The sequence below is a fragment of the Camellia sinensis genome, chromosome 11 (assembly GCF_055761805.1).
Source record: "Camellia sinensis isolate YWXY chromosome 11, ASM5576180v1, whole genome shotgun sequence".
Classification (NCBI taxonomy): Eukaryota; Viridiplantae; Streptophyta; class Magnoliopsida; order Ericales; family Theaceae; genus Camellia; species Camellia sinensis.
This window is the reverse complement of record NC_138971.1, coordinates 98,631,291-98,656,000: the sequence shown is the minus strand read 5'-3', so window position 1 is coordinate 98,656,000 and position 24,710 is coordinate 98,631,291. Positions and strand designations below refer to the sequence as shown.

The 24,710-nt window shown below is 41.5% G+C and overlaps 2 protein-coding genes across 2 annotated transcripts; both read right to left on the bottom strand.

Moving 5' to 3' along the window:
- Positions 1-20,628: 20,628 nt before the first annotated feature.
- On the bottom strand, positions 20,629-21,057 carry LOC145802503 (uncharacterized). Its single transcript, XM_082895223.1, has one exon. The coding sequence runs from the start codon at positions 21,055-21,057 to the stop codon at positions 20,629-20,631; it is 429 nt and encodes a 142-aa protein (XP_082751349.1).
- A 2,844-nt stretch (positions 21,058-23,901) lies between these two features.
- On the bottom strand, positions 23,902-24,474 carry LOC145802502 (uncharacterized). The gene has a single exon (XM_082895222.1). The coding sequence runs from the start codon at positions 24,472-24,474 to the stop codon at positions 23,902-23,904; it is 573 nt and encodes a 190-aa protein (XP_082751348.1).
- Between the last annotated feature and the right edge of the window lie 236 nt (positions 24,475-24,710).

The following is a 24,710-nucleotide window of genomic DNA, read 5'->3' as shown; positions in this document are numbered from 1 at the left end:
ACTCCCTTTTGTCAAAGCCAACCACTGTGCCTCACTGCGAGGTTCCGAGCCTGTCAAGCTACGACTTTCGGGGTGTTTTAATTTTCCCCCCATCTGTCTCTATACCGATTTTGTAATACTGTATAGACTAGTACTGCACTATGATGATAGGGATTAGGTCCCTGTCCTAGATGATTGTACATGTATGTATAGACTGTTCTGTTATGAATGTGCATATGAATGAAAAGTCTTTTTGCATGCAGATTGTCACAGCTCATTGGACATATTTTAATTACTGTATTGGGTTCCGCCAGCCCCTGTACTCTGTATTACTGTATTACTGTTAAGCAGGCCTTCGGTAATCTCGGATTACTGGCCAGTTACAGTGCTAAACCCATAGGGGCGGGTTTGGGTCGTGACATCAACTATCTCAGAGAACCCCTTCTTAATTCCTGCTGCCCTGTACTTTTGGAATTTTGTTTTTAATTTCTTCCAATTCAGATGTGGGATGATGGCCCCTACTGTTCTTGACATTTGCCATCTATTAGGATTATCTCCCATTGGAACCCCCATTGGACTAGATTATCCTGACCTAGCAGTCCCTTTTTTCCTCCCCTCTCTTAACTCATCCTATAGTGACTTTGTCAAGGCTGAGAATAGAAGGGAGGGTCCTGTGACCGATAGGGAATTCTTTTCTTTCTTATTATATTGGCTTTGCAAGTTCCTATTCTGCACCTCCTCTCAAAGAATCATGCCTGAATTTGCCCCTCTTGCCAAAGCCCTTGTTTTATAGAAGAGGGTGGCTTTAGCTCCATACATTCTAGGTCACGTATATAGAGCCTGTTCTCTTTTTTGTGAGAAACCCTTAGATGCCAATCAAGGGGGGCCATTTTGGATTCTTCAGCTTTGGTTTTTTGCTTATTTTACTTAGTTACAATCCAAATGCCTTAAATTTTTTAAGCCAAACCCTCCAACTCATGGCATGAAGCTAGCCAATGCTTCACTTTATCCTTCTACTTTTGCTTTTTACTTCTCTTTCTTCCACCAACTTCCAGCTTCTCCTCCTTCCTACTGCTTTCGTCCCTTCGAACCCATGACCATTGGCCCATCTTGGTTGAAGAATTTCCTAGGTGATAGGCTCTGTGCTTCACCTACTCACAAAGACATATGGGCCTCTATTTTAATCCCTAGAGAATTATTCATTGGGACCATGAACCCCAGAGCTTACAAATGCATTGCTGAGCCATACTGTCTTGCTCAATTTGCTAGACAATTGGGCTTCTCACAAGGGGTCCCAATACCTCTCTACAGTAACACCAATCTAAGTCTTACCACCAGGGATTTGAAAGTTCGACGGTCCAGACTAGGAGAGGCAACTTCTAAGTTTATACAGGACTTGATTGATTTTGAGTATACCCCTTTTCTTCCTCAAGGTAACATGTTGAAGAGGTACGACAACTGGTGGATGACCAATATGGAAGTATACCTGGCCATTTCTCCTCAAGACCTACTGATGGTGTTGGATGTGCCTAAGCCCAAAGGAGCTGGAGTTGTTACTTCTTCCACTGTCCTTAGCACTTCAGTTCTTGTGCCTGCTACCACACAGTCTGCTCCTGCTGCCTCGACTCCTCCTAGAGTTACTCGGGCCGCCTCGAAGAAAGGTGTATGCCCTTGCCTCTTCTCCTTTTTCCTTCTTTATAATGCTTTTAGCCTTATCTTTAGTTCTTCTTTTGTGAAGGTGGTGCTGGTGCCTCACAGGGAGATTCTCCTCAGAAGACCCAATCTCTAAATCTTCTCAAAAGCAAATAACAACAAAAGAAAAGGAGACTTTTACTTGAGCCTGAAAATGAAGTACCTGAGGTTCAAGCAAAAGAAGAAGAAGAAGAAGAAGAAGAAGAATAGGTAACTCAAGAGCAATAGTCACCCCTGAAAAGAAGGAAAAGAGTGACAGTCCCTTCTTCTGACTTGGTTCAAGATCCCACTTATGAGACAACTGCCAGAGTAGTGGAAGAGGAACTCACTTCTGAAGAATCTGAATCCCAAATTGGAGAGAAAGAAATTGAGAAGGAACAGGCAATACCAGTACAAAGAAAAAAGAGAAGGAATATGACTGTCTCTCCTTCTGATTTGGTCAAAGACCCTATTCATGAAGCAGTTGCTAAGGCAGTAGAGCAAGAGCATTCTAAGGCCATAATTGTCTTTGAGAGAGTTGAGAAGAGACAACAGCAGCAATTCTTAAGTGATGAAGCAGTTGCTGCTGATGCAATCCAAAGGGAAACTGCAAGAAGGCAACATATTATTGAGCACTACTCCCTTCGAAGCTCTCCTATCGCTGCTATCACTTCTGAAACAAGTAATTTCTTTCATGCTTCTACTGTTTCTCCCTTATTAAATTTTTGGTATTGAAACTTGACATTACTTTACATCTCTTCTTTTGCAGCAACAACTACTGAGCCTATTCTTCCAATAAGGACTCCCTCAATTTCAGTTGAATTTGATCAGATGCAAAATGTGAGGACTATTCAGATAATACTCCCACTTCCTAGGCCTACATTCAATGTACCCTCCTTTAGGCCAAGCATTCCTGTATCTCTTTCCTTTGGATTAAATCCGTATCTTCCTTACTTATCTTTGGATCTACCTCAATTCAGTTCTCTTTCGAGCCTTGCTCTTCCCCTTCCTCCTAAGGAAATCCCAACTACTGCTCCATCTCTGATGGTTGCTGATTCCCCTATAGAGGGTGCTGACAGCTCTCCAACCCATGGTTTATTACCTTTACCTACTTCCAGCCCTTCTTCCCTTGACCTATTTGTGGCTAGGACCATAGAGACTGCTGAAGATGCTCCACCCATTTCTCCTATCCCTATGCAGTCCTCTGTGCCTTCCACCACTGCTCTTTATGAAAGACAAATTCTTGTACCTTCCAAGGAGTATTTTTGTGTTCATGTACTTGGCATTTATTTTACTCCTTGTGTTTCCCATATAGTTGGAAAATAAGACTTCAAATACCTGCCATTAATCTTTTTGGGATGTACATATCCATTCAAAATTCTCAAATGGTATGCTCCAAAATGAAGGACTCTATGGACTTGGTATGGTCCCTCCCAGTTAAGTGACCATTTGCCAAACTTATGGCTTTTAATCCCTATTAGGAGTATGGTTTTCCACACCAAATCACTTTCATCAAAGCCAATGTATTTGACTTTTTCATTATAGTTTTTGGCTGCTTTCTTCTTTAGGAAAAGAATGCTATTTAATGCCAAAATTCTAGCTTCATTTATGCTTTCTAATTCCAAGCACATACTCTGATGGTATTGCTCAGGATTTAACTGGTCTTGGCATTTTACCTTCAAGGACTTAACATTAATTTCCACAGGTAACACTTCATCATGCCCATATACTAAGGCATAAGGAGTGACTCCTGTGCTTGACCTTGGGGAAGTTCTATAAGCCCACAATACATCCAACAACAAGTTATGCCAATCCCTAGGATTGTCCTCTACAACTTTTTGTATTTCCTTTTTCAAGGACTTATTGGATGATTCAGCTTGACCATTGGCTTGTGCATAATAGGGGGTGGAATTAACAAGGCTAATTCCAAACTCTGCCACAAAAGACTTTATCATTTTCCCATCAAACATAGTCCCATTATCAACTGTTATAGTCTGTGGGATACCAAATCTGTGGATTAAATCTTTAATGAATCCAATAACCTCAGTTTGGTCCACAGCCTTGTATGGCTTAGCTTCGACCTATTTAGTGAAATAATCAGTGGCCACTAAGATGAAACAATGATGCTTCGAAGAAGGTGGGTGTATTTTCCCCATCATATCCATGGCCCATCCTCTAAATGGTCAAGGCTTTACTACTGCATGTAGGTCAGTTATGGGCACATGCCTGATCGTGCCATGCTTTTGACATGCCTGGCAACCCCTTGCATATTCTATGCAGTCTTTAAGGATAATTGGCCAGTAGTAGGAATGCCTTCGAAGCAACCACCTCATCTTCACACCAGGCTGATGAGCACCACAGATACCTTCATGAACCTCAGCCATAGCTGTCAATGCTTCTTTTGGGCTTAAACATTCCAACAATAAACCATCTCCCCCTCTTTTATAGAGAGCATTACCATATATGATGTATTGCATAGATTGCAATTTAATTTTTCTGCTGGCCTTCGAAGATGGGCCAGCCAAGTACTGCATTATTAGATGCCTCCAATCTTGTTCCTGTAAGTCATTATGATTGACTTCCAGGACCATATTCGTTTTATTTAAAGGTGGTATTGATTTCTGGTACGTTGTTTGGCTTATATCCCTTTGAGTATTATCTCTTCTCTTGAAATTCGAAGCTTTCTAAGCCACATCATTAGCTCTATTATTAAAGAATCTTGGGACATGAGTTACATTTGCTATTTGAAATTGAGAAAACAAATGTAGTGCAACAACATAGTATGGGAACATGCTTATACTTTGACATTTGAAAATCCCTTTTACTTGGTTAACCACCAATTGAGAATCTCCAAATATGTCAACTGCATGAACTTGTAGTCCAATAAGAATTTCCAATCTTACTATTAAGGCTTCATATTCAGCTTGATTATTAGAACAAGTAATTTCATCCACTCTGAAACCATGTGTGGTTTCTATTCCTTGTGGTGACTTAATCATTATACCAATTCCAGTTAGGCCATTGGCTTTCGATCCATCGAACCACAGTTTCCATGGCTCAACACTAGCCATACCAAGTTCTATTATCTTTTGGCTTTCTGTTTGAGATGGATGGTCTGCCAAAAAAATTTGCTAAAACTTGTCCTTTCATTGCCTTTTGGAGAACATATTCTAAATGAAATTCTGATAAGGCTAATATCCATTTGCCAATTCTTCCCCTCAACATAGGTCTAGATAGCGTATACTTAACCAAATTTGTGGTTACAATTACCAAGACAGTTGTAGGCAAAAGATAGTATCTTAATTTCATTGCAGCAAAATACAATGCAAGGCACAACTTTTCTACAACTGAGTATTTACATTCACAAGAATTTAAAAACCTACTAAGGTAATAAACAGCTTGCTCCTTGCCTTGTTTATTGTCTTGGGCTAAGAAAGCTCCCAATGAATCTTCTGCTGCAGCTATGTACAACTTCAAGGGCTTATCACCCTTTCGTGGCATCAGCACTGGAGGGTTGCCCAAGTAGGCTTTGATACCTTCGAAAGCAATTTGATGCTCTACTGTCCACACAAATTCCTCTTCATCTTTTAGCCTTAATAAGGAAGAAAATACTTTAGTTTTCCCTGCAGTGTTAGAAATGAATCTTCGAAGAAAATTAACCTGTCCCACGAACTTTTGTAACTCTTTCTTACTTGATGGAGGTCTGGCTTCAATGATGACTTTGGCTTTATTCTGGTCAATCTGTATTCCTCTCTTGTGTACTACATAGCCCAAGAAGTTTCCAAATGATACGCCAAAAGCACACTTAAGAGGATTGAGTTTCAACTTGAACTTTCTCATTCTTTCAAAGGCTGCTTCTAAATGAAACAGATGCTCCTCTATGGATTGGGATTTAACTACAATGTCGTCAATATAACACTCTAAATACCCTCCAATGAGGTCATGAAAAATAGTGTTCATAGCCCTCTGATATGTAGCCCCAACATTCTTCAGGCCAAATGGCATTTTTACCCATTCGAAGGTGCCAATATTCCCAGGACATCTTAATGCTGTCTTGTGAACATCCTCCTCTGCAATGCAGATTTGGTTATAACCAGAGTGCCCATCCATCATTGATAAAATTTGATGCCCTGCTGAACTGTCTACCAACAAATCTACTATAGGCATAGGATACTCATCTTTTGGAGTCGCCAAATTGAAGTTTCTAAAATCCATGCATACCCTCATTTTACCATTCTTCTTAACTACAGGAACAATATTGGATAGCCACTCAACATACCTGACTGTCCTAATAAAGCCTGCCTTGAGTAGTCTAAGAATTTCTTCCTTAACTTTCTGAATCACTTCTGGACTCATTCTTCTTGGCTTTTGCTTGTATGGCTTGAAATTAGGCCTCATAGGGAGCCTATGTTCCACTAATGACATATCCAATCTTGGTAGTTCATTATAAGACCACGCAGAACAATCTTTATATTTCCTCAGAACAACCAACAACTGGCCCCTATCCAGAGCATTCAAACAAGCACTTATATAAGTGGGCTGTTGTATAGAACCCTCCCCTAAATTTACTTCTTCTAAGGGGTCTTGTGCCTGAGAACTTACTAAAGTTTCTTCTTCGATTCCTTCTGGCTTCGAAGCAATCTCCTTGCTGTATTTTACTCCCAGGTTCTTTGATTCAACATCTTTACCCTCCTCCTCATAGACAAAGTCGGTCCACAAGGCTTCTTCTTCCTGTATCTCCTGGACTTTTGTTTCAATGTCCAATGCACAGTATTTATCAAGGGCCAAAACTCTGGCCTATTGCTGCTTCTGCTTGCAGCCAATTATCATGGCTTATTTCTCTTGCTCCTGCACTTTTTGGACTATTGATTTTACATCCAATACTGAAAACTTAATTAGAGCCAAAGACTTGGCTTCTGGTGCATCATCTCTTCGCCTACAACCAGGCATCATTGTCATCCTTAACAACAGCCTCTTCATTAGCACTTTCTTGGACTAAGTGCTTCAGGTGTGTCACCTCCTCATCAGCTATCACTTCAGCTGAGCCATCACGTTTCCTTAGTATACTGAGTGGTGTCACTCCCTCAATATACAACTTGGCCTTTGCGAAGTCTGCACATGCTATGAAAGGTTGATGATCTGCATCAATTTCTTCTATCTCTCCATTGCCCAATGCCATCATTATTTTCTGATGCAAAGAGGAAGGCACACATTTGTTAGTGTGGATCCAATCGCTGCCAAGTAAAGCATTGTACTTAGCATTACTGTCGAACACGAAGAATGCCGTCATGCAGTCCCTAGTTCCCACACTCAAGTTGATGGGCAGAATTCCCTGAGCCATCTGTTTGTCTCCAGCGAAACCAGCAATGGTTGTGCTGGTCGAGATTAACCTGGGGTTCCTCTTCCCTAATTTCTTCAAGGAAGATTTCGGTAGTAAGTTCACCGCGGCCCCATTATCCACCAAGACTCGATTCAATTGTATCCCATCGAAGAAGGCCTTGATATACAAAGGCTTAACATGTTGTGTCATAGAATTTGAGGGATACTCAAAAGGATATGAGAGCTTAATACTCACCTCTTCTTCACTCTCATATTCAGTTTCCATTGGGGTAGCCTTTTCGGAATTATCTTGCACCATACTCACTTGTGAGTCTTCACTAGAGACTGGAATTGGGTCAATTTCTTGTCCCTCTTGGTTCTCATCCCCAGCTTGGAATTCATGCGGTAGTATGTGAACCATATTCACTGACACTGAGCCAAATTGGATGGCTGACTGTACCTGTTTCTCCTTTTGGCCACCTTGTTCAGTTACTGCGGAAGTATCCTCCATGCTGCATTCTGGTACAGCATTACTAACGAACTCCTTCGAATGGTCTTTTCTGACTGGCTTTTCAGCCAAAAACGTTTGTTCAGCCATGAAGGCTTCGAACATTTCTTCCTCAACCATTTCTTTCTTTTGGCCTAGGCCAACTTCTTTCTCTGCCTCGCTATCACTCTCCATCAACGCCTTCTCCAATCCTGCTAGACTGGACTTCTCTCTGGCTTTTAGTTCAGAGTGAACTTTGGCCAACTGTTCTCTGCTGCAATCCATTTTTCCTTGTAGAGTTGGTTTTGGAGTATGGTCTGACTTTGGGTTCTTCTTTCCTTCTGCCTGGACCGATGAAGAACTTTCTCCACTTTCTTTCTGGTCTTGCTGGTACTGAGTGTACCTACGCTGAATTTTCCTCCTTTGTAATCTAGACATTACGGGGACCATATCTGGTTCCTTTGTTTTTGGGTGTTTAAGCAATACCCAATTGTTTGGAGCCACCAAAGGAGGTTTGACCATCCTACCTTGGTTTCCAATTACATCTCTTTGGGTAAACACTTCCCTAGGTTTGTTCTGCATCACAAACCAATCTGGAACTCCAGGAACCCACGAACTTACTAACCCAACAGTTGAACTGCTTCTTTCTTCCTTCGAAACCACCTTCGAAGCTGGCTGTGAAGGCCACTGCTTGGCCCTGACTTCGTACTTTAGGCCTAAGTCAGGCCTTCGATGAAGGTGTCCACTTTCTGTCCTGCGTGAGGTTGGTCTAGGGGGCCAATCTCTGGCTTTGATCCCATAAACTGAACCATTCTCCATTCTCCTTTCAGAATGACTGCTCTCCATTCTGTAATAATTAGGTGACCTGGACCCATATAAGGGCCTTTTGCCTTTAGAATGCATTCTATCGGCTGTTGGTTCAACCGTTAATGGTTGCTGCCTAACACCAGATGGATATGGCCTTTTATTGTAGGCATTGGTTGGTTTAGGACGTCTCTGCACATCCTTGTAATATTGATTCCCATCAATTGGAAGCCCTTTTAACCACTTGTAGCTTAGTCTGCACCTGGGACACATCCTTTGCATTACAGCTGCCTCTAAGGAATCGTCATCCAGTGCTTCTTCATCCGAGTCTTCCCTCTAGTGTGAGAAAATTTGTCCAATAGCTGGTAGAGTTCCAGTGTCTTTCTTGATAATTGTCTGGTTGGCCACATGCATTTGCACATTGACTTCATCCAATTCTTTCAAAGACAGGTTTTGAAAGTCCGGCATAATGACATTGGCTGCTATCTCTTCAATTTCTGGAAATGAATTACTGTCGATCCCCATGACCTTTTCAGCTTTGGCTGGGAATTTCAAACTTCCTTTCCAAATTTGTTCTTGGATCCTATCTCGAAAAACAATACAGTTCTTAGTCGAGTGAGACCAAGAATTATGCCATTTACAATATACTTTTCCGTTAAGTTCATCAAGAGATGGAATTTTGACTCCTTTTGGTAACTTAAGGAAGTTGGCCGCAAGCAAATGATCAAAAATGTCATCTGCCTTAGTTAAATCGAAAGAGTATTTCCTGTGAAGGTCTTTATTTTTAAATTGTTGGTCAATTGTTGTGTCCGTATGAATTAATGTTTTACAGATCACAGATCACAGGTTCCCACAATCTCTATTGCATCGATCTCATAATTAGGATCTCTATAATATGTCTTGTACGATGCATTATTTCGATCTTGTTCCTCCTCCAATAATGCTTCGTATCTAGACACCTTATAAGTGAGTTCCACTAAGTCTCTGAACCCAGTTGAGTCTAACTTCTTTTGAAGCCTAAACTCTAAGCCATTTTGAGCCAATCTCATGAATTCTGGCTCTAGCAGGATGACTCTACATTTATTTCGAGCCCTTTTAAATCTGGCAATAAACTGAGTAGCCTTCTCGTTAGGCCTTTGACTCAATTTTGCCAAGTTTGCCACGGAAACCTCTAGCTCCGATTGAAAGAATTAGGCATGAAATGCCTCTTCCATTTGTTGCTAAGTTTGGATAGAGCCAGGTGTAAGGTTAATATACCATACAAATGCTCCCCCAGTTAGGGAATTTGAGAATAACCTTAACTTCATGTAGTCATTATTAGTAAATTCACCACATTGAGCAGCAAACCTAGCAATATGCTCCACTTTGATTGGTTTCCATTCCCATAGAAAAGGGAAAAATCTGGTGTCCTGAAACCTCTTGAGTATTCATGTACCTTGTCTATCCATTCTGGGTATGGTTTCCTATACACTGGAGTCTGGACCCCTCGAGCCATTGCTCCACACATCTCTCTAACAATGTCAGCAATTTGGTCCCTATGGACCATATTTTGTGCCTGCTGAACCATTACTGGAGGGCAAACACAGGATTTGGTGGGCAAACTTGTGCCTGTGGTCCTCTTAGTCCATAAGGTGGTATATTTGGGACTGGGTGTCCCTATGGTGCAGGTTGCTGTTGGAGGTGTGGGTAACCCCTTTGAGCCTGTCCTACGAAAGGACCTGCAAAAGATGCTAGAACTAGTGTTGTGTCTCTTCCATTTGTAGGAAAACCTTCCAACCCCCCGGGTATAAATTCGAATAAGGGATTAGTGAACCCCCTTGTGCCAGGTATGGCTTCGAACATGGGATTTGGATCCATTCTTATACCATTTTCTTGTACTGGACCAGATCCACCAAATTGCGTGGCTTCACTGATAAGTACTGAAGCATTTTGACCTGCTATAGGCCTCGGAATAGGTTCGTACCAAGACTTAGGTGATGGTCTTTCATAGTTTTGATTACTAGTTTGACCATTAGAATGCCCATTAATTTGCATAGGCTGTTTATCTCTAGCCAATCTTTACTGAGGGACATTCGAAACTTCTTCCATGTGTCTTATGCTTGTTAGTTGGTGGCTATTCATTCGATCCAAAAAGGATGTTGCCCACCTTTCCATTTTGTTCATTAATTGTTGTCCCATAGCATCTATTAAGCCACCCCATAGATTTATTGGCTGAGTAGATGGAACAGTGGATGGTCCAATTCCTTGGTTTCGTCCAATATTATGAACATGTGGTACTTGTTCTGAAGTGCTGGTCTGTTCGACTATAGGTTCTAATAAAATGGGAGTTTCCACAGGATGTGTTATCACATTATCCTCCGGATTAGGTATCTCTACCTCTCCTTCCACTCCTTCTTCCAAGCGTTCATTTTCTCCTTGTCTCCTACGTCTAGTCATTTCAATTAGTCCCACTGGGCGTGCCAAAAATATATGTTGGCTTTTTGGCTTTCGAAGGTTATTATTGTAATTGCGAGCGTGCCAGCAAGGATCAATAAGTTCTTACAGAAAATTAATTGCCAACCAATTATCAGACAATTTCGTTTTAGTTCTTTCAGCCTCAATGAAGAGGACTTTTACTGGTGATTTGATTTAGGAGAATTAAGCAAAATAACAATTAAATGAAGAACAGTTGAAGTATTTCGTTAACATGAAAAAACTTATAATGATCCAAACTCAGCCTCGTAGAGGTTTACAGCAACAATCAACTTGAAACTACTCCTATGAACGAAGTACAGTGCAGGAATTTAAAGTATGGAAAATGTAAGACTGGAAATGTAAAACTGGAAAGAAAAATAAGTACAATAAGACTGGGTTTTTTGGATCTGAGTCTGGGGGTTTTTTCGGGGGTCTTCCCTGCTATTTATACTTCTCAAGGATGACCATCGAACTGCGTTTCCAACCGTCAAACTGCTCCTCCATGATCGCTGATCATGTTGCCTTGTAATTAGCCCACTATGCCATCGCTTGCAGTTAGACTTCCCTCCTAAATTTGAATTTAAATGTGAGTAACCGTTGAGGCCACATCACCTTGCCTTTCTTTGTTGATCCACTGCTACTCAGATCTCATAATAACCAATACTAACTGTCACATGTACAATCAGGATAGAAGACTTGACTAGCCTTCCTGTATTAACCTTATTCTGCCACGCGTCGAATTGTAATTGGCTTGTACAAAATATGTAGCCAACAATTTCCAGTCAATTATTGCATTAAACTCTTAAAGGAAACATTCCAGCATGCAACATCTAACGCTGTATTTGGTTGGAGAATTTGAGGAGGGATTTGGAAAGGAAAAAAGAAAAGTTAGGTGAAATGTGAATAAAATATACTTACATTTCACCTAATTTCACACACCTTTTCCCTTTCTCTTTCCAAATCCCTCCCCAAATCCCCCAACTAAACACACCATAAGAGTTTCCCCATCAATGACCTATTTTTGTAAAAATGGAAACATACAATAAGTCAATTAAATTAATAAGAATGATTCGGTGTATGCATAGTGAGAAAATTTGGAGGATTACATCATATCATATTTAGATTATAAAGTCAACAAACTTGCGTTAGATTGGGCAAAAATACCACAATTAACTTCTACAAACAACAAAGCAAAACAAAACCATATTTAGCTTATGAAATCAAGCTCACGTTTCAAAACTGGGCAAACCAAATGACAAAGTTAGCTAACAACATTACGTCTTGACTAGAGAAGAAAAAAAATAAAATAAAATTAAAAACTTCAGATATTGAGTTCCTGGTATTGGACAAATAATAGGCAGGTATGGTGTGCCATCCACAACCGCCTTTGCTCAGGCGTTACCTTAGTCATGTCCACCATCAATTGTTCATCTTCCTAACTTTTTTTCCTACAAAAACCAAATTAAATCAGATAAAGATCCATGCTGTAAACAAACCGACATATTAAAGAATCATGCCTCAAAATATACAATTGCGCCAAATAGAACACAACAAATAAGCTTGGTGAGATGCAAGTATTGATGAGATGCATCCTCAATGCATGAAGGACAAGTCAATTTCCCTTTGGTGCTCCAACTGAATAGGTTACCACCATACGCAGGAAATAGTTGATGGTTGATAACAATGCGGCACGGAATTGAAAATCATGGCCATTTGATGCGTCGTACATCACTGCTCCTACCTCCCATAACTACTTTCTACCCCTACCTCCCATAACTCCTTTAACTCATCTCTACCAATGGTCGTAAAAAACCATCAATATGTCAAATCGGAGAGCTCTACACTCAATAAGCAAAGACATCCTAAAAACTGAATTCTTCATAAATTTGTATGGTGGTAAAGTGTATGGGACAAGAAAAGCCGACGATATACTATATGAGTTACTCATGTTTCCCAACGGGTTGAAACTGCTGCTAACTAATCTAAGCGTAACGTTAGGAGGATTTTTGACGAATGGCTCATGCCTTTTGTCAAAATCTTTCCACGCTTCAGAGTTAGTCGGGTGACACAAAATATTTTCCTCCGTTATACGTTTGTCCTTGTGCTACTTCATTTCATTAGTCGTCTTCCTTGATATAAATAACCAAGATCCCTAAAACAATACTTCCATGGTCAAAAAATAAAGGAAGAAATAAATTTTAAAAAAGAGGATTAAGATCTCTGGACTTCGGAGTACATATGGCATGACAAATAACAGCTGATACATGGGTCTAATGTACATTTAATGTGTGAATGAGTTACATGACAAATGAAAAACTTTAGGCAGTTTATTGCCACAACAAATTACAAGCATTACCCATGAATCAGTGTTAAGTTGAATAGAAAAATGAAAAGTAAAAGCTAAATTCAAGGATAAGAAAAGAACAGAAACTGAGGAGAAAGTAACCAAAAATTTCCTAAATAAATGGACATGTCACAAATTTGTTGAGAAGGTTGAGCATGATACTATCTCCAGGTTTGATATCCTGAATTTAAAGGTTGCTTGTTTGTTTGGATGGACTAGATAAGGAGAAATTGTAATCTATTGAATTGTTAACCTTGGGATACATAATCCTTAGACTATTTGGTTGGAAATGATGTATGTTTCATGTTTGTTTTCCCATAGGAGATATTTGAAAAGGACTATCCTAATGAATCTAATGGTTGGTTGAAATATTATGAAGAAAAATAAATACTTAAATGACTATTTTACATTTTTCAATCGTTTATTGAGTAATAGCAATACTAATATGTCTTTAATATATATATATATATTCCTTTTTGCTAGAACTTTTAAAAAATCAAATAAATAAAACATCAATAAAAATTAAATAAATTTATTATATTTTTTAATTGAGACTTTTAAATTTTATTTTATTTTATTAAGTATAATTCATAATGAAATATGTGATAGTGGGAAAAAAATTGAATGTTTATCCCACCATTTTTTTTTTTGAAAAAAAATAAAATAAAATAAGATCAATGTACTTAGGGGCCAAAGTATCCTTTTACAATTTAATCCCATGTGATTGCTATCTCACAATTTCTCTCCCACCTTCCCCTCTCTCACCTTCAGATACAACAATCTCACATATGAATGACATGAAATTCTAATTAAACTCTTAATCTGACCAACCAATTTTCAACTAAACAATAAACTCTTCCATAAATTAGACATATAATCCAATCTCCCCTCCAATCCTTTTAAAAAAACGCCCCGCATAGTTCAACCTCAGATTCAACCTGAGATATCAAAACACCCCCAAACTTCCAAAAAAATCTTTCTTGAAAGTCATAAAAATAAAGAGAAGAAAAACTTTTCCATGTGCCATGCTTTTTGTTAAAATCCCCAAAACAAGACTTCCATGCCTAAATTGTCACACCTATCAAATTTCACATATACTTTGCACACAGAATCTGTAAGAGCACATCATGTCATCGTTCATTATGTCATCGTTCATTATGCCGCCGGGTAGCTCACCGTTACTTGCTCGCAGGTGATCGAACATCGACGGAGCTCGGAAGAAAGGAATACGGGCTTGCCGGAATATTTGCTCCCCGTACAATGATTACGTACATTAAAAAAGACATTGCTTAAGGTTTGATGTAGATTTTATCATTTATGCTTTTGATATTATGAAAGAGCATAATGTAGATTTTATCTTTGAGTTTAGCTTTGATGCTCTTTGCACCTCCCCTCTCATTTTGGCGTTTGTATCTTATAATTTTATCATTAATAAAGTTTCTTTTGTTGATCAAAAAAATTATGAAAGAGCATCGAACTCGATTGAAGATGCATAATTTTAGTAAATAAATACATGTAGAAATAGTTACTACTTTCTGTAAGTGAATATGGGCAAAAAAATATTGTCAATTGTATGATCATCTTTTTGTACTCAATTATGTTGACGAGAAATATATAATTCAATATTTTATCGTAACTTTATTGATTTTTTTTATGTTAGTAGAAATTGATATTAAATTTTAAATTTTATTGATTAGAGGTTAAACATATTTTGACCCTCCAAAATCATAATCCTAGATCCATCCTCACCACACACCGCACACCCTCTCCTTTCACAATTCTGATTCACACATTGCATGTCCTGTTTGGATGATGTGATATTTTAGTGTTCGAGGGAAGTACTCATATGGGATACTTTTCCACTTTTCAAATCTTTGAATTAATGTTGTAGGAATTGGTTAACAAACAACGAATACAAAATTGGCCAAATACTTGCCAGTCATGGTCAGTTAGCTTGTCTTTATTACCAAAGTCTTTGTAACATGTGGTTGAATTGTTAGAATTAATATAAATCTAAAATTGGCGGGACCAGTTATGGTATCCCAAATACATAACCTCATATAGGTTACGTTTGATTTGTCAACAAGGAGTCATTACTAAATAATTTTAAAATAAAATTATTCTGTAATTTTCTTTCTTATCAAGTATATGATAAATTATTTTGTCCGAAATTAAGACAATATGTTGAGATGACACTTTGGTCACAGCTAAAATATGATAGTTAGCTTGAGACAATTTATCTATTCTAATTTTGACTGTTAATAAAATGTTTCTTTAACAACATTATAACCAAGAAAACACAGAGGTGGCTTCATGACTTCACTATTATTAGAGCATCTTTTAGCATTACTTCTTCTTTTTCTTCTTTTTTTTTTTTCATTAGTTTGTGTGAAAATTTAATTAAAACCTTGATCTGATATGAAACATTCTGATTCTTTTTTACCATTTTTTCTTTTTTGCATTATTTTTTTTTAATTTCAAACTTATCCTAAAAATATGGTTTAACCATTTTTTATGAAAGAAAATCATCTCAAATTTTATTTTATTTTATTTTTTTATTTATTTATTTTTTTTTGGCAATTCATATACTTAAAAAGGCCAAGTTAAGTAGCCCCAATTTTCAAGCCCCTGTGTATCCACCCTGAACAACTGAAAAATAAATCATGAGCTGCATAACTACTTCATGTATAAGAGGTAATCCCTCTTCTAGATATCAAGCACGATGTCCGTACCGGATTCCACACTAGATGAAAGTGGATCGGGGCTCCGCACTCGGTTGGACTATCCAGGAACTGAGGTTCCTACCACAAGAAGCACCGTTAGAGCTGCCCGGCCGGGGTTGGCCGGATAATCCCTCAGGTGTGGGAATTAGTGATCAGAGAGAGAATGTATATCGAGTCGAGCTTGTAGTTGTCCTTGGAATCGTTCAGTTACCTTCAATGTGAAGTTTATGTTGTATATATAGTGTTTCTTGCTTGCTTCTCAAGGTGGGTTCATGGAGTTTGGATGCTGCCAGGTGTCCCTTTAGCATTGCTCAAGGTGGGGGACCACCTGGTAGTTGTCATTGAATGCATATACTCATTGTAGTCATGCTGATAACAAACCACATTCCTTTGATTCAACAACTTCCGTGATTCTAAGTGTAGGGGACCAGTTGAGGTGGCAATTTGCACATGCACACATTCACAACTTCCATGTTTCCTTGCGAGGTTTCTTCAGCTCGGTACCTCTGTGCCTCAGCTCGGCATCATTATGCCTTGCCTCGGCCTTTTATAGGATCATTCATGGAGATGGACTGATCCATTCGAATATCTTTGTATGGGCTCGGTCCATTTTCTGCTCGGCCCATAGGTTCAGTCTCGCAGCTTAGCCCAGCCCAGCACCACGGCTGGACTAGCCTTTCTACTGCGGGTTGGGCCCAAGTGCTTGAGGACCTGGGTGGACTGTTGATCATGAAGTTGGGCTCAATTGGTTTGCCCATATACTCATCCAGCCCACTTGGATTTGGACTTCAGTGGATTGGGCCGGCCCAAGTCTTGGACCTGACCTATTTCACATTTAGCCCCTTCATTTGCCCCATAGCTCACGCTAAGGTTCCCTTTGAGAGGAGCTATTACTCTGCTTCCCAAGCGTCGCGTCGTTTCGGTTTTCCCCAATTCGGCCTTGGTGATGGTTCAATCCTGACATACAATCCTTGCATGCGTCCTTTCATGGTGACACGTGGCAATGTAAGATAGGTGTGCAGAGATAGTGCGTCGATTCCATACTGAAGGTCGTGCTCTGTGTACCTGCGCGTCGGCTAGTGCAATTAATGCTCTGGTTGTCAATACAAATCCCTTCATCTGCTTTGTCGTTCCTCTAGAGAGTTTCAAAGAGAGAGAAAGAACTCTTCCCGTTCCTTTGAACCAGTCTCATTGTTGGCTTGCTCAGAATTTTTCGCCGTTGATCTTGCTCTGCAACCACTGTTTTAATCTCTATAAGTCCTCTTGTGATTCTTCTTCTCTTGCCTCTTTTTATCTTATTCATCTTGTTTGGCCCACTCACTGTCTATGTTCTATACTCTGTTATCTAAGTCCTACCTCTGTCCCCTTAGGTTTGTTAAATGAGGAAGTTTCGTTCACTGGTTGATACCCCCGAGGCCATGGCTATGTTCTGCCTGGACTATAATATTCCCAACGATGTTACCCTTTCATTGGCGAAAGTAGACGCCAAGCGTATGGGCACGAGGAATACCGTTGCTTTTCCCATCACGGCCATAGTCGAGGGAGGGGTTCGGTTTCCTCTTGACCCGTTGGTATGCCGGTTTCTGCATCAAGTTCAGTTAACTCCAATGCAAGTATCTGTGAACCTTTTCCGTGTTGTTTGCGGCGTATCTGCCCTCAATAGACGATTGGGTTTGAACCTTGACATATGGGATATCTTAGGTTCTTATACTCTTTCTTATAACAAAGACCACAGCACGTATTACTTGCATGTTCGCTCGTTTGATTGCCATTTGGTTACTAGGTTGCCCGATTCGGATAAGCACAACGATGATTTCTTACAAGTTGGTGGAAACTGGGAGTTCCTCGCCGGAACTGAGTTTCAGTCTGAGAGGATGCCCTAAAAAGACGGCCACCCAGGTTCGGGCCTCTCCTTCTAATGCCTTTTGTATTTCTTACTTTATTTTGGATGTTGCTCTAATGGATCACTTCTTTTTTGCAAAGGCCTCTCGTTTCCAACGAAGACCGAACCGAGAGAACGTTGAAGCCATAAAAGCGGCCCTGAGGTATAAAAACAGATCTGCACCCGAGTTATTGGACTACCAGTCTACTTACCGTTCCACTATTCCAAAGAAGGCGAGGCTCGTTGCTGCCATTCTGGACTCTGATACCGAGACTGACACGTCTCTTACTCCTTTGGTCACGAACCGTCACAGGAGTCAAGGTGCACTTTCTGAGAGAACGCCCTCCCCTGCCCCCAGTTTCGTAGGGAGCGGGTCTGTGGTGAAGAGAAGAGTGTTGGTGGATTTAGAGACGGAGGCTTTCAGAGCCTCTGATGTTTTGGAAACCCCTCCGGAAAGGACCGAGGCGAAGAGCCTAATGGAAGTGAAGATGGAGGTGGGAGCTTCTGGGACCCCTGCGACTGTTGCCGAGCCCTCAGCTTCGGTCGCTGCGCGAGCAAAAAAAAGAAGAAGAGAGGCTGGCAAAGTAGTGGTGGGGGAAGCTTCTGAGGATCCTGCTGAGGATGAGACTTTTGAGAAATGGGAGCCGCCAATGTCGCATAAAGGCAGGCCCATTTCCACTTATGATTCAGTTGTTGCTTCACAAGATTTTGCCTTTGATTTGACTAAGTTTTTGTTGATGCTGGTTGACATGGCCGACTATAATGTGCCCCGTGATATTCCTATCCTGAAGGGGACCCTTTAGATGATGACTGCTGTAAGTGTTTCCTCGTTTTACTTGTCTTTATTGTTGCGTTGTTGTCTCCTTTTCTCTTAGTTCTTCGTTGTCCTTTGCAGTGTATCTAGAGAATGCATCTGTCCATTACCCGTGCTGAAGAGCTAGAAAGGGCCGTGCTGGAGGCCGCAATGAACGCTGAGAGACTAACGGTAAGCTTGGAGACAGAGAAAGAAGGGCGCCGAACCGCGGAGAGGGAAGCATTTTAGTTGAACAAGATTGTTGCTTCAGCTAAAAAATCGAAAGAGGCTGCTATTGGGACACAGGCTTAACTCGAGAGGAAGGTGGCCGAACTGGAAGCCGTTATTGCCGTGATGGCTGCCGAGCGCTCTGCTTTGGAGGCCAAGCATTGGCAATAAGGCTGGGATGAAGCTGGGGCGACGTATATGGAGGAAGTGCTAGTACTGCGAGACAAGCTCTTTCTAAAGGGTTGGACGAGTGCTTTGGTTGCTGCGTTGGTTCCTGAAGGCTCTTCCCTGTTTCAGGATGTTCCCATTCCTTCGAGACCCTTGGGTTCAAAGACTGTTTCCATCCCTGCTGTTCTTCCAGCCGAAGTTTCCCCAGAAGCTGATTCTGCAAACAAGACCCAGGACAGTAATGTCGTCGCTGAAACGGTGGATGTTGAAGGGTTTGAAACCCTGGAGGCCGAAGCCGCGGAAGATGTGGTTAAGGAGGCTTCTACTTCTCAGGAAATTGGAGCTGCCTCTACTTTTCCTCCCCTAGACGGCTTGGACGAAATTGTTGATGCTGCTCCTGAGTTTCCCTCTGTTACTGAAAGTTGATGTTGAAAGGATTTGAACTTTTTTGTTTTTCTATGTTGATGTATCCTGGCTCGATACGAGCTTTCTTTCTGCACTTGCCAAGACAATTTTTCTTTTCTTTTCTCTTTTCTTTTCTTTGCTGCTGGTTATGAGGCCATCTGTGCCTTTTGTTGGATGATAGAATTTTCTCTTTCAACTTGCAGTTTGATGCTGTTTGGCTTTTATGTCTGAATGTTTTCTATACTGCCTGCCCCTGGCCGAGCACTGTTGGGACCTCAGGGCCGAATAGATGCTCGGTCTGGTTCTGTACTGCTTTTAAATAGATGCTCTGTCTGATTCTGTATTGCTTGTCCTCGGCCGAGCATTGTTGGGGCCTCAGGGCCGAACTGATGCTCGGTGTGGCTTTGTACTGTTTGCCCCCGGCCGAGCACTATTGGGACCTCGGGGCCGAACTGATGCTCGGTGTGTCTAACGGATGTGTGGTATGGTTGTACTTGAGTTTGTAAGTGGATCTTACTTTGGTCCAGGTTGGTTTTAAAAGAAAACAATTGTTTGCCCCCTCCTGGAGCTAAGTAAGATTGGTACTGAAGATTGTGCTCTTAGATAGAACAGCTTAAGTCTGTTGCAACTTTGATAGCGCAGATGCGTTTGAATGAAATAAAGGCATGAAGAGGTGTCTTACTCAGGTCCAGGTTGGTTTGAAAAAACAATTGTTTTCCTCCACCTAGAGTTGAGTAAGACTAATGCTGGGAGTTTGCTCCTAACAGAGCCTGGTCACGCTTGTTCCAACTTTGTTTGTTTAAATCAGTACTTAAGTGTTGACGTGTTGGTACTTAAGGAATTCTGTGGATTCAAAGATGTTTACTTAAGATATGTTAGTGTGGTTTCCACCAAGCAATTCCACTTGGCTATAGTCTAATTTAGTTGCCAAACATTATTCCACCAAGCAATTCCACTTAGCATGTGTGAGTGCTGACCAAATTTAAATTCCGTCTAGTCGTTCTGAAACTAAGTCCATTTGGGTTAAGACCAAAGTTAACTCCATTTGATAAACATCAAAGCTAATTCCATTTGGTGAAGACCAAAGCTAATTCCGTTTGATAATCATCAAAGCTAATTCCGTTTGGTAAGAACCAAAGCTAATTCCGTTTGATAAGCATCAAAGTTAATTCTGTTTGGTAAGAACCAAAGCTAATTCCGTTTGATAAGCATCAAAGCTAATTCCGTTTGGTAAGAACCAAAGCTAATTCTGTTTGATAAACATCAAAGCTATTTATAAGAATTTGATAAATTTGAGAGAAATGGGGAAGCATTTGCATTGGTCAACAGATAAATGCCTTTACATTCTGATAGAGAGGGTGGGGGACAATTCTATTGATAGTATTTCTTGAGATTTGCTACGTTCCAGGGCCGAGGTATAGCTCTGCCATTAAGATCCTCTAGGTAGTAGGCTCCATTTCCAACGACAACTGTGACTTTGTAGGGACCTTCCCAGTTAGGCCCAAGTTTGCTGTCGCCAGGTACCCTTTTGTGATCCATAACTTTCCTCAAGACCAGTTCTCCTGGTACAAATTGCCTTGGGAAAACTTTTTGGTTGACACTCTTGATGAGCTGCTGCTGATACGCTACAAGTCTGATCAATGCTGCTTCTCTTCGTCCCTCTGCCATATCTAGTGCTTGTACAATAGCTTTCTCGTTACTGGTGCTCTCAACCAATTCAGACCGAAGGGTTGGGAGGCCAACTTCGAGTGGGACGACGACCTCCATTCCGTAAGTTAGTGCGTAAGGTGTTTCCCCCATTGATTGTCGTGCTGTGGTTCGGTATGCCCATAGCACGTGGGGTAACTCTTCAACCCATTTTCCTTTGGCACGCTCAAGCTATTTCTTTACTCCGTTGATGATGGTTTTGTTTGAGGCTTCTGCATGTCCATTGCTTTGCGGGTACCCTGGAGAAGAGTTCCTATACTCGATCCTGAGGTCGGCACAAAACTTTCTGAAGATCTTACCATCAAACTGTGTTCCATTGTCCGCAATCAGTACCCGCGAGATGTCGAAACGCACCACCACATTTCTCATAACAAACTGCTTCGTATCTGCCTCTTTGATATTTGCCAATGCCTCGACTTCAACCCATTTAGTAAAATAGTCAGTTGCTGCAATGAAGAATCTCTTGTTCCCAGTGCCTCGCGCCAATGGTCCGACAATATCCAGACCACATTGGGCAAAGGGCCATGAGCTGGTGAGTGGGGTGAGAGTTTTGGCTGGCTGATGAACGAATGGAGCAAACCTCTGACATTTATCACACTTCTGTACGTACTACTGAGCATCTTGTTGCATCCGTGGCCACCAATACCCGTGAGTGAGGGCTCGGTGCGCCAGCAACCTTCCGCCAACGTGGCATCCACAAATCCCATCGTGAATTTCGTAGAGAACATTCTCGATCAGATTTGGATGCACACATAGAAGATAAGGGCCAAGATAGAAGCGTCTGTACAGCTTCCCGGATGGTGAGATCCAAAACTGAGCTGACTTGTGTCTGACTTTGTTGGCTTCCTTTTTGTCTTCGGGGAGAGTACCAGATTTTAGAAAAGCAAGTATTGGATCCATTCAGCTCGGCTCTACGCTGCTGCAGAGGACTGGAGATGCAATGCTTGGCTCTGGAACAAACTCAACCCAAACTTTTCTGGCATCTTTGGTATCCACTGATGAGCCGAGACAAGCCAAAGCATCAGCATGGCCATTTTTGTCCCGACTAATTCATTCCACTCGTATGGATTGAAACTTTTTGAGTAAGTCTTTGGCCTTGCCTGCGTACATGGCCATTCTTTCATCCCGTGTCTCGTAGACCCCAGAAAGCTGGTTTGCCACTAGCTATAAATCACTAAAAACAAGAAACTATTCTGCACTGAAGTGTTCGGCACTACGTAAGCCAGCCAACAGCGCTTTGTACTCTGCCTCATTGTTCGAAGCCTTCCAACCGAGCCTGAGAGCCTGTTCCCAGATAAATCCTTCTGGTGAGATAAGTACTACTCCTGCCCTTGAACCTCGGTTATTGGACGACTCGTTAACATAGAGCTGCCAGATGTTTCCGATGAAGAGTTTCCAGGCTTCCGAAGCGCAGGGCTTTCCTTGTTCGTTGATGCGTGGCACCTATGCCAAACTTGGGTTCCCTAGTTCGGTACTCTGGGTGGAAGCAAATTCTACGACGAAATCTGCTAAGACCTGGGCCTTAATTACTGTCCTGGGTTGATTCCGAATGTCAAACTCGCCAAGTTCTACTACCCATTTTGCTGTTCTACTAGAGAAATCGGCTCGGCTAAATACAGATCTGAGGGGGAATTCAATGAGGACATTGATGGTATGCCCCTGGAAGTAATGTTGTAACTTCCTCGAGGCGATAAGCAGTGCGTAAGCTAACTTTTCCAATGGTAGATACCGTGTCTCGGCAACTAGTAAAGTCTTGCTAACGTAGTATACATGCCTATGTTCCTTATTAACCTCTCGAATTAGTACTGCGCTTACGGCATGATCTGAGACTGCTAGATAGAGGTACAACTCCTCTCATGGCTCTAGAGTAGACAGAAGGGGATGTGTACTGAGGTATTTTTTAAGACTTTGCAGTGCTTCGGTGCACTCGGAACTCCATTCAAATGCTGCCCTTTTTCTTCAAAAGCTAGAAGAAGGGCTTCATCCGATCTGAAGATTTGCTGATGAACCGACTCAGTGCGGCCGCCATTCCGGCCAGTTTCTGCAGCTCCTTAGCCTTTGTTGGTACTTCAAGATCTTGTATTGCTTTTATTTGGTCTGGATTCGCCTCAATTCCTCTGTGAGTGACCATATATCCCAAGAACTTCCTTGTTCCTACCCCGAAAGCGCATTTCGAGGCATTGAGGCGAAGCTGATGGTTCTTTAAGATGCTGAAAACTTCTCTCAAGTCTGTAAGATTGTCTGTAGTGAACTTGCTCTTGATTACCATATCATCTATATAAGCTTCCATGGTTTTTCCCAGTTGGTCTTTGAACATCCGAGTGACCATCCTCTGGTAGGTCGCCCCGGCGTTCTTGAGGCCGAACGGCAGCAGTAAGTTCCTCTCGGAGTGATAAATGTTGTCTTTTCTTGATTCGGACCGAACAGTGGTATCTGATGATAACCGCTATAAGCATCCAGAAAAATCATGCGCTCATGCCCTGCTGTTGTGTCTACTAGTTGATCAATGCGAGGCAGAGGAAAGCTATCTTTAGGGCAAGCTTTGTTCAAGCAAGTGAAGTCAACGCAAACTCTCCATTTTCGGTTCTTCTTCTTGACTACAACTGTGTTGGACAGCCATTGCGGGTACTGAACTTCCCTGATTGCTCCTGAAGCCAGGAGTTTTTTGACTTCGGCAATTACTGCTTCGGTTTGCCCGATTGAGGATCTCTGACTTTTTGGCACAATGAGCCGAGCTGAAGGGTTGATGTTGAGCTTGTGGCAAGCAAATACCTCCATATTTTCCCTTAACAGTTCCAGCAGCTGAAGTTTTTCATCAGCGCCTAGCGAGGTACCGATAAGGAAGTACTTTTCTGGGTCATCCTTTTTTGCCAAGACTTCCTCCAAATCCTTTACCATCTTTTCCTTTGGGGTTCCCTCTACATCTTCCAAGACTGGCTATTCGGCCACTTCTACCGTCTGTACTTGATTGCGGAGCTGTTTTGCCTTTAATGCTGCCATGAAGCAATGTTTGGACGCAATTTGATCCCCTGAGATCTGCTCTACTCCATGTTTCGTTGGAAAATGGATGAGCTGGTGGTAGGTTGAAGGGACTGCCTCCATTTGATGAATCCATGGACGGCCAAGTATGGCGTTGTTAGGGGATGGTGTATTAATAACCAAGAGCTCTATTTGGAGGGTTTTTGTTCCCGCCGCGACTGGCAACACTATTCTGCCAAGAGGCCATTCTGGCTGTGAATTGAAACGGACCAACGGGGCTGCCTCTGGGGTGAGGTGCTGCTCGGAGAGACCAAGCTTTCTGAACAAATCATAATACAATACGTCTGCTGCACAGCCTGGATCTACTAGGACTCGTTTTACGTCAAATCGTTTCCCAATTCCCACAATTATAATCAGTGCATCAGTATGTGGGTGCTGTATGCCTTCTAAATCTTTGCTAGTAAACGAAACAGTGCACAAGGGGGATTCGGGTACTGTACGTACCTTTTTCGATGCATGCTCCACTGACATGACCCTCTGAATTTGCGCAGCCTTAGTGATCTCTTTTTTCAGTGCCCCATCAGATTTCTAAGTCGCTGTCCCGTGGATCACATTTATTATCAACTGAGGTGGGTGCTCAACATTCGGTTATGGTGGCGGGTTTCCCAGTTCGGCCACTTCCTTATCCTGATCAATGTAATCCCTTAGGTGCCCGGCTGCCACTAGGTCTTCCAAGTATTGCTTCAGTGCCCTGCAGTTCTAAGTCA

Excerpts from the sequence above, each read along its gene's own strand:
- LOC145802503 (XM_082895223.1), bottom strand. The coding sequence starts at position 21,057 with ATGGGGGAAACACCTTACGCACTAACTTACGGAATGGAGGTCGTCGTC.
- LOC145802502 (XM_082895222.1), bottom strand. The coding sequence starts at position 24,474 with ATGTCAGTGGAGCATGCATCGAAAAAGGTACGTACAGTACCCGAATCC.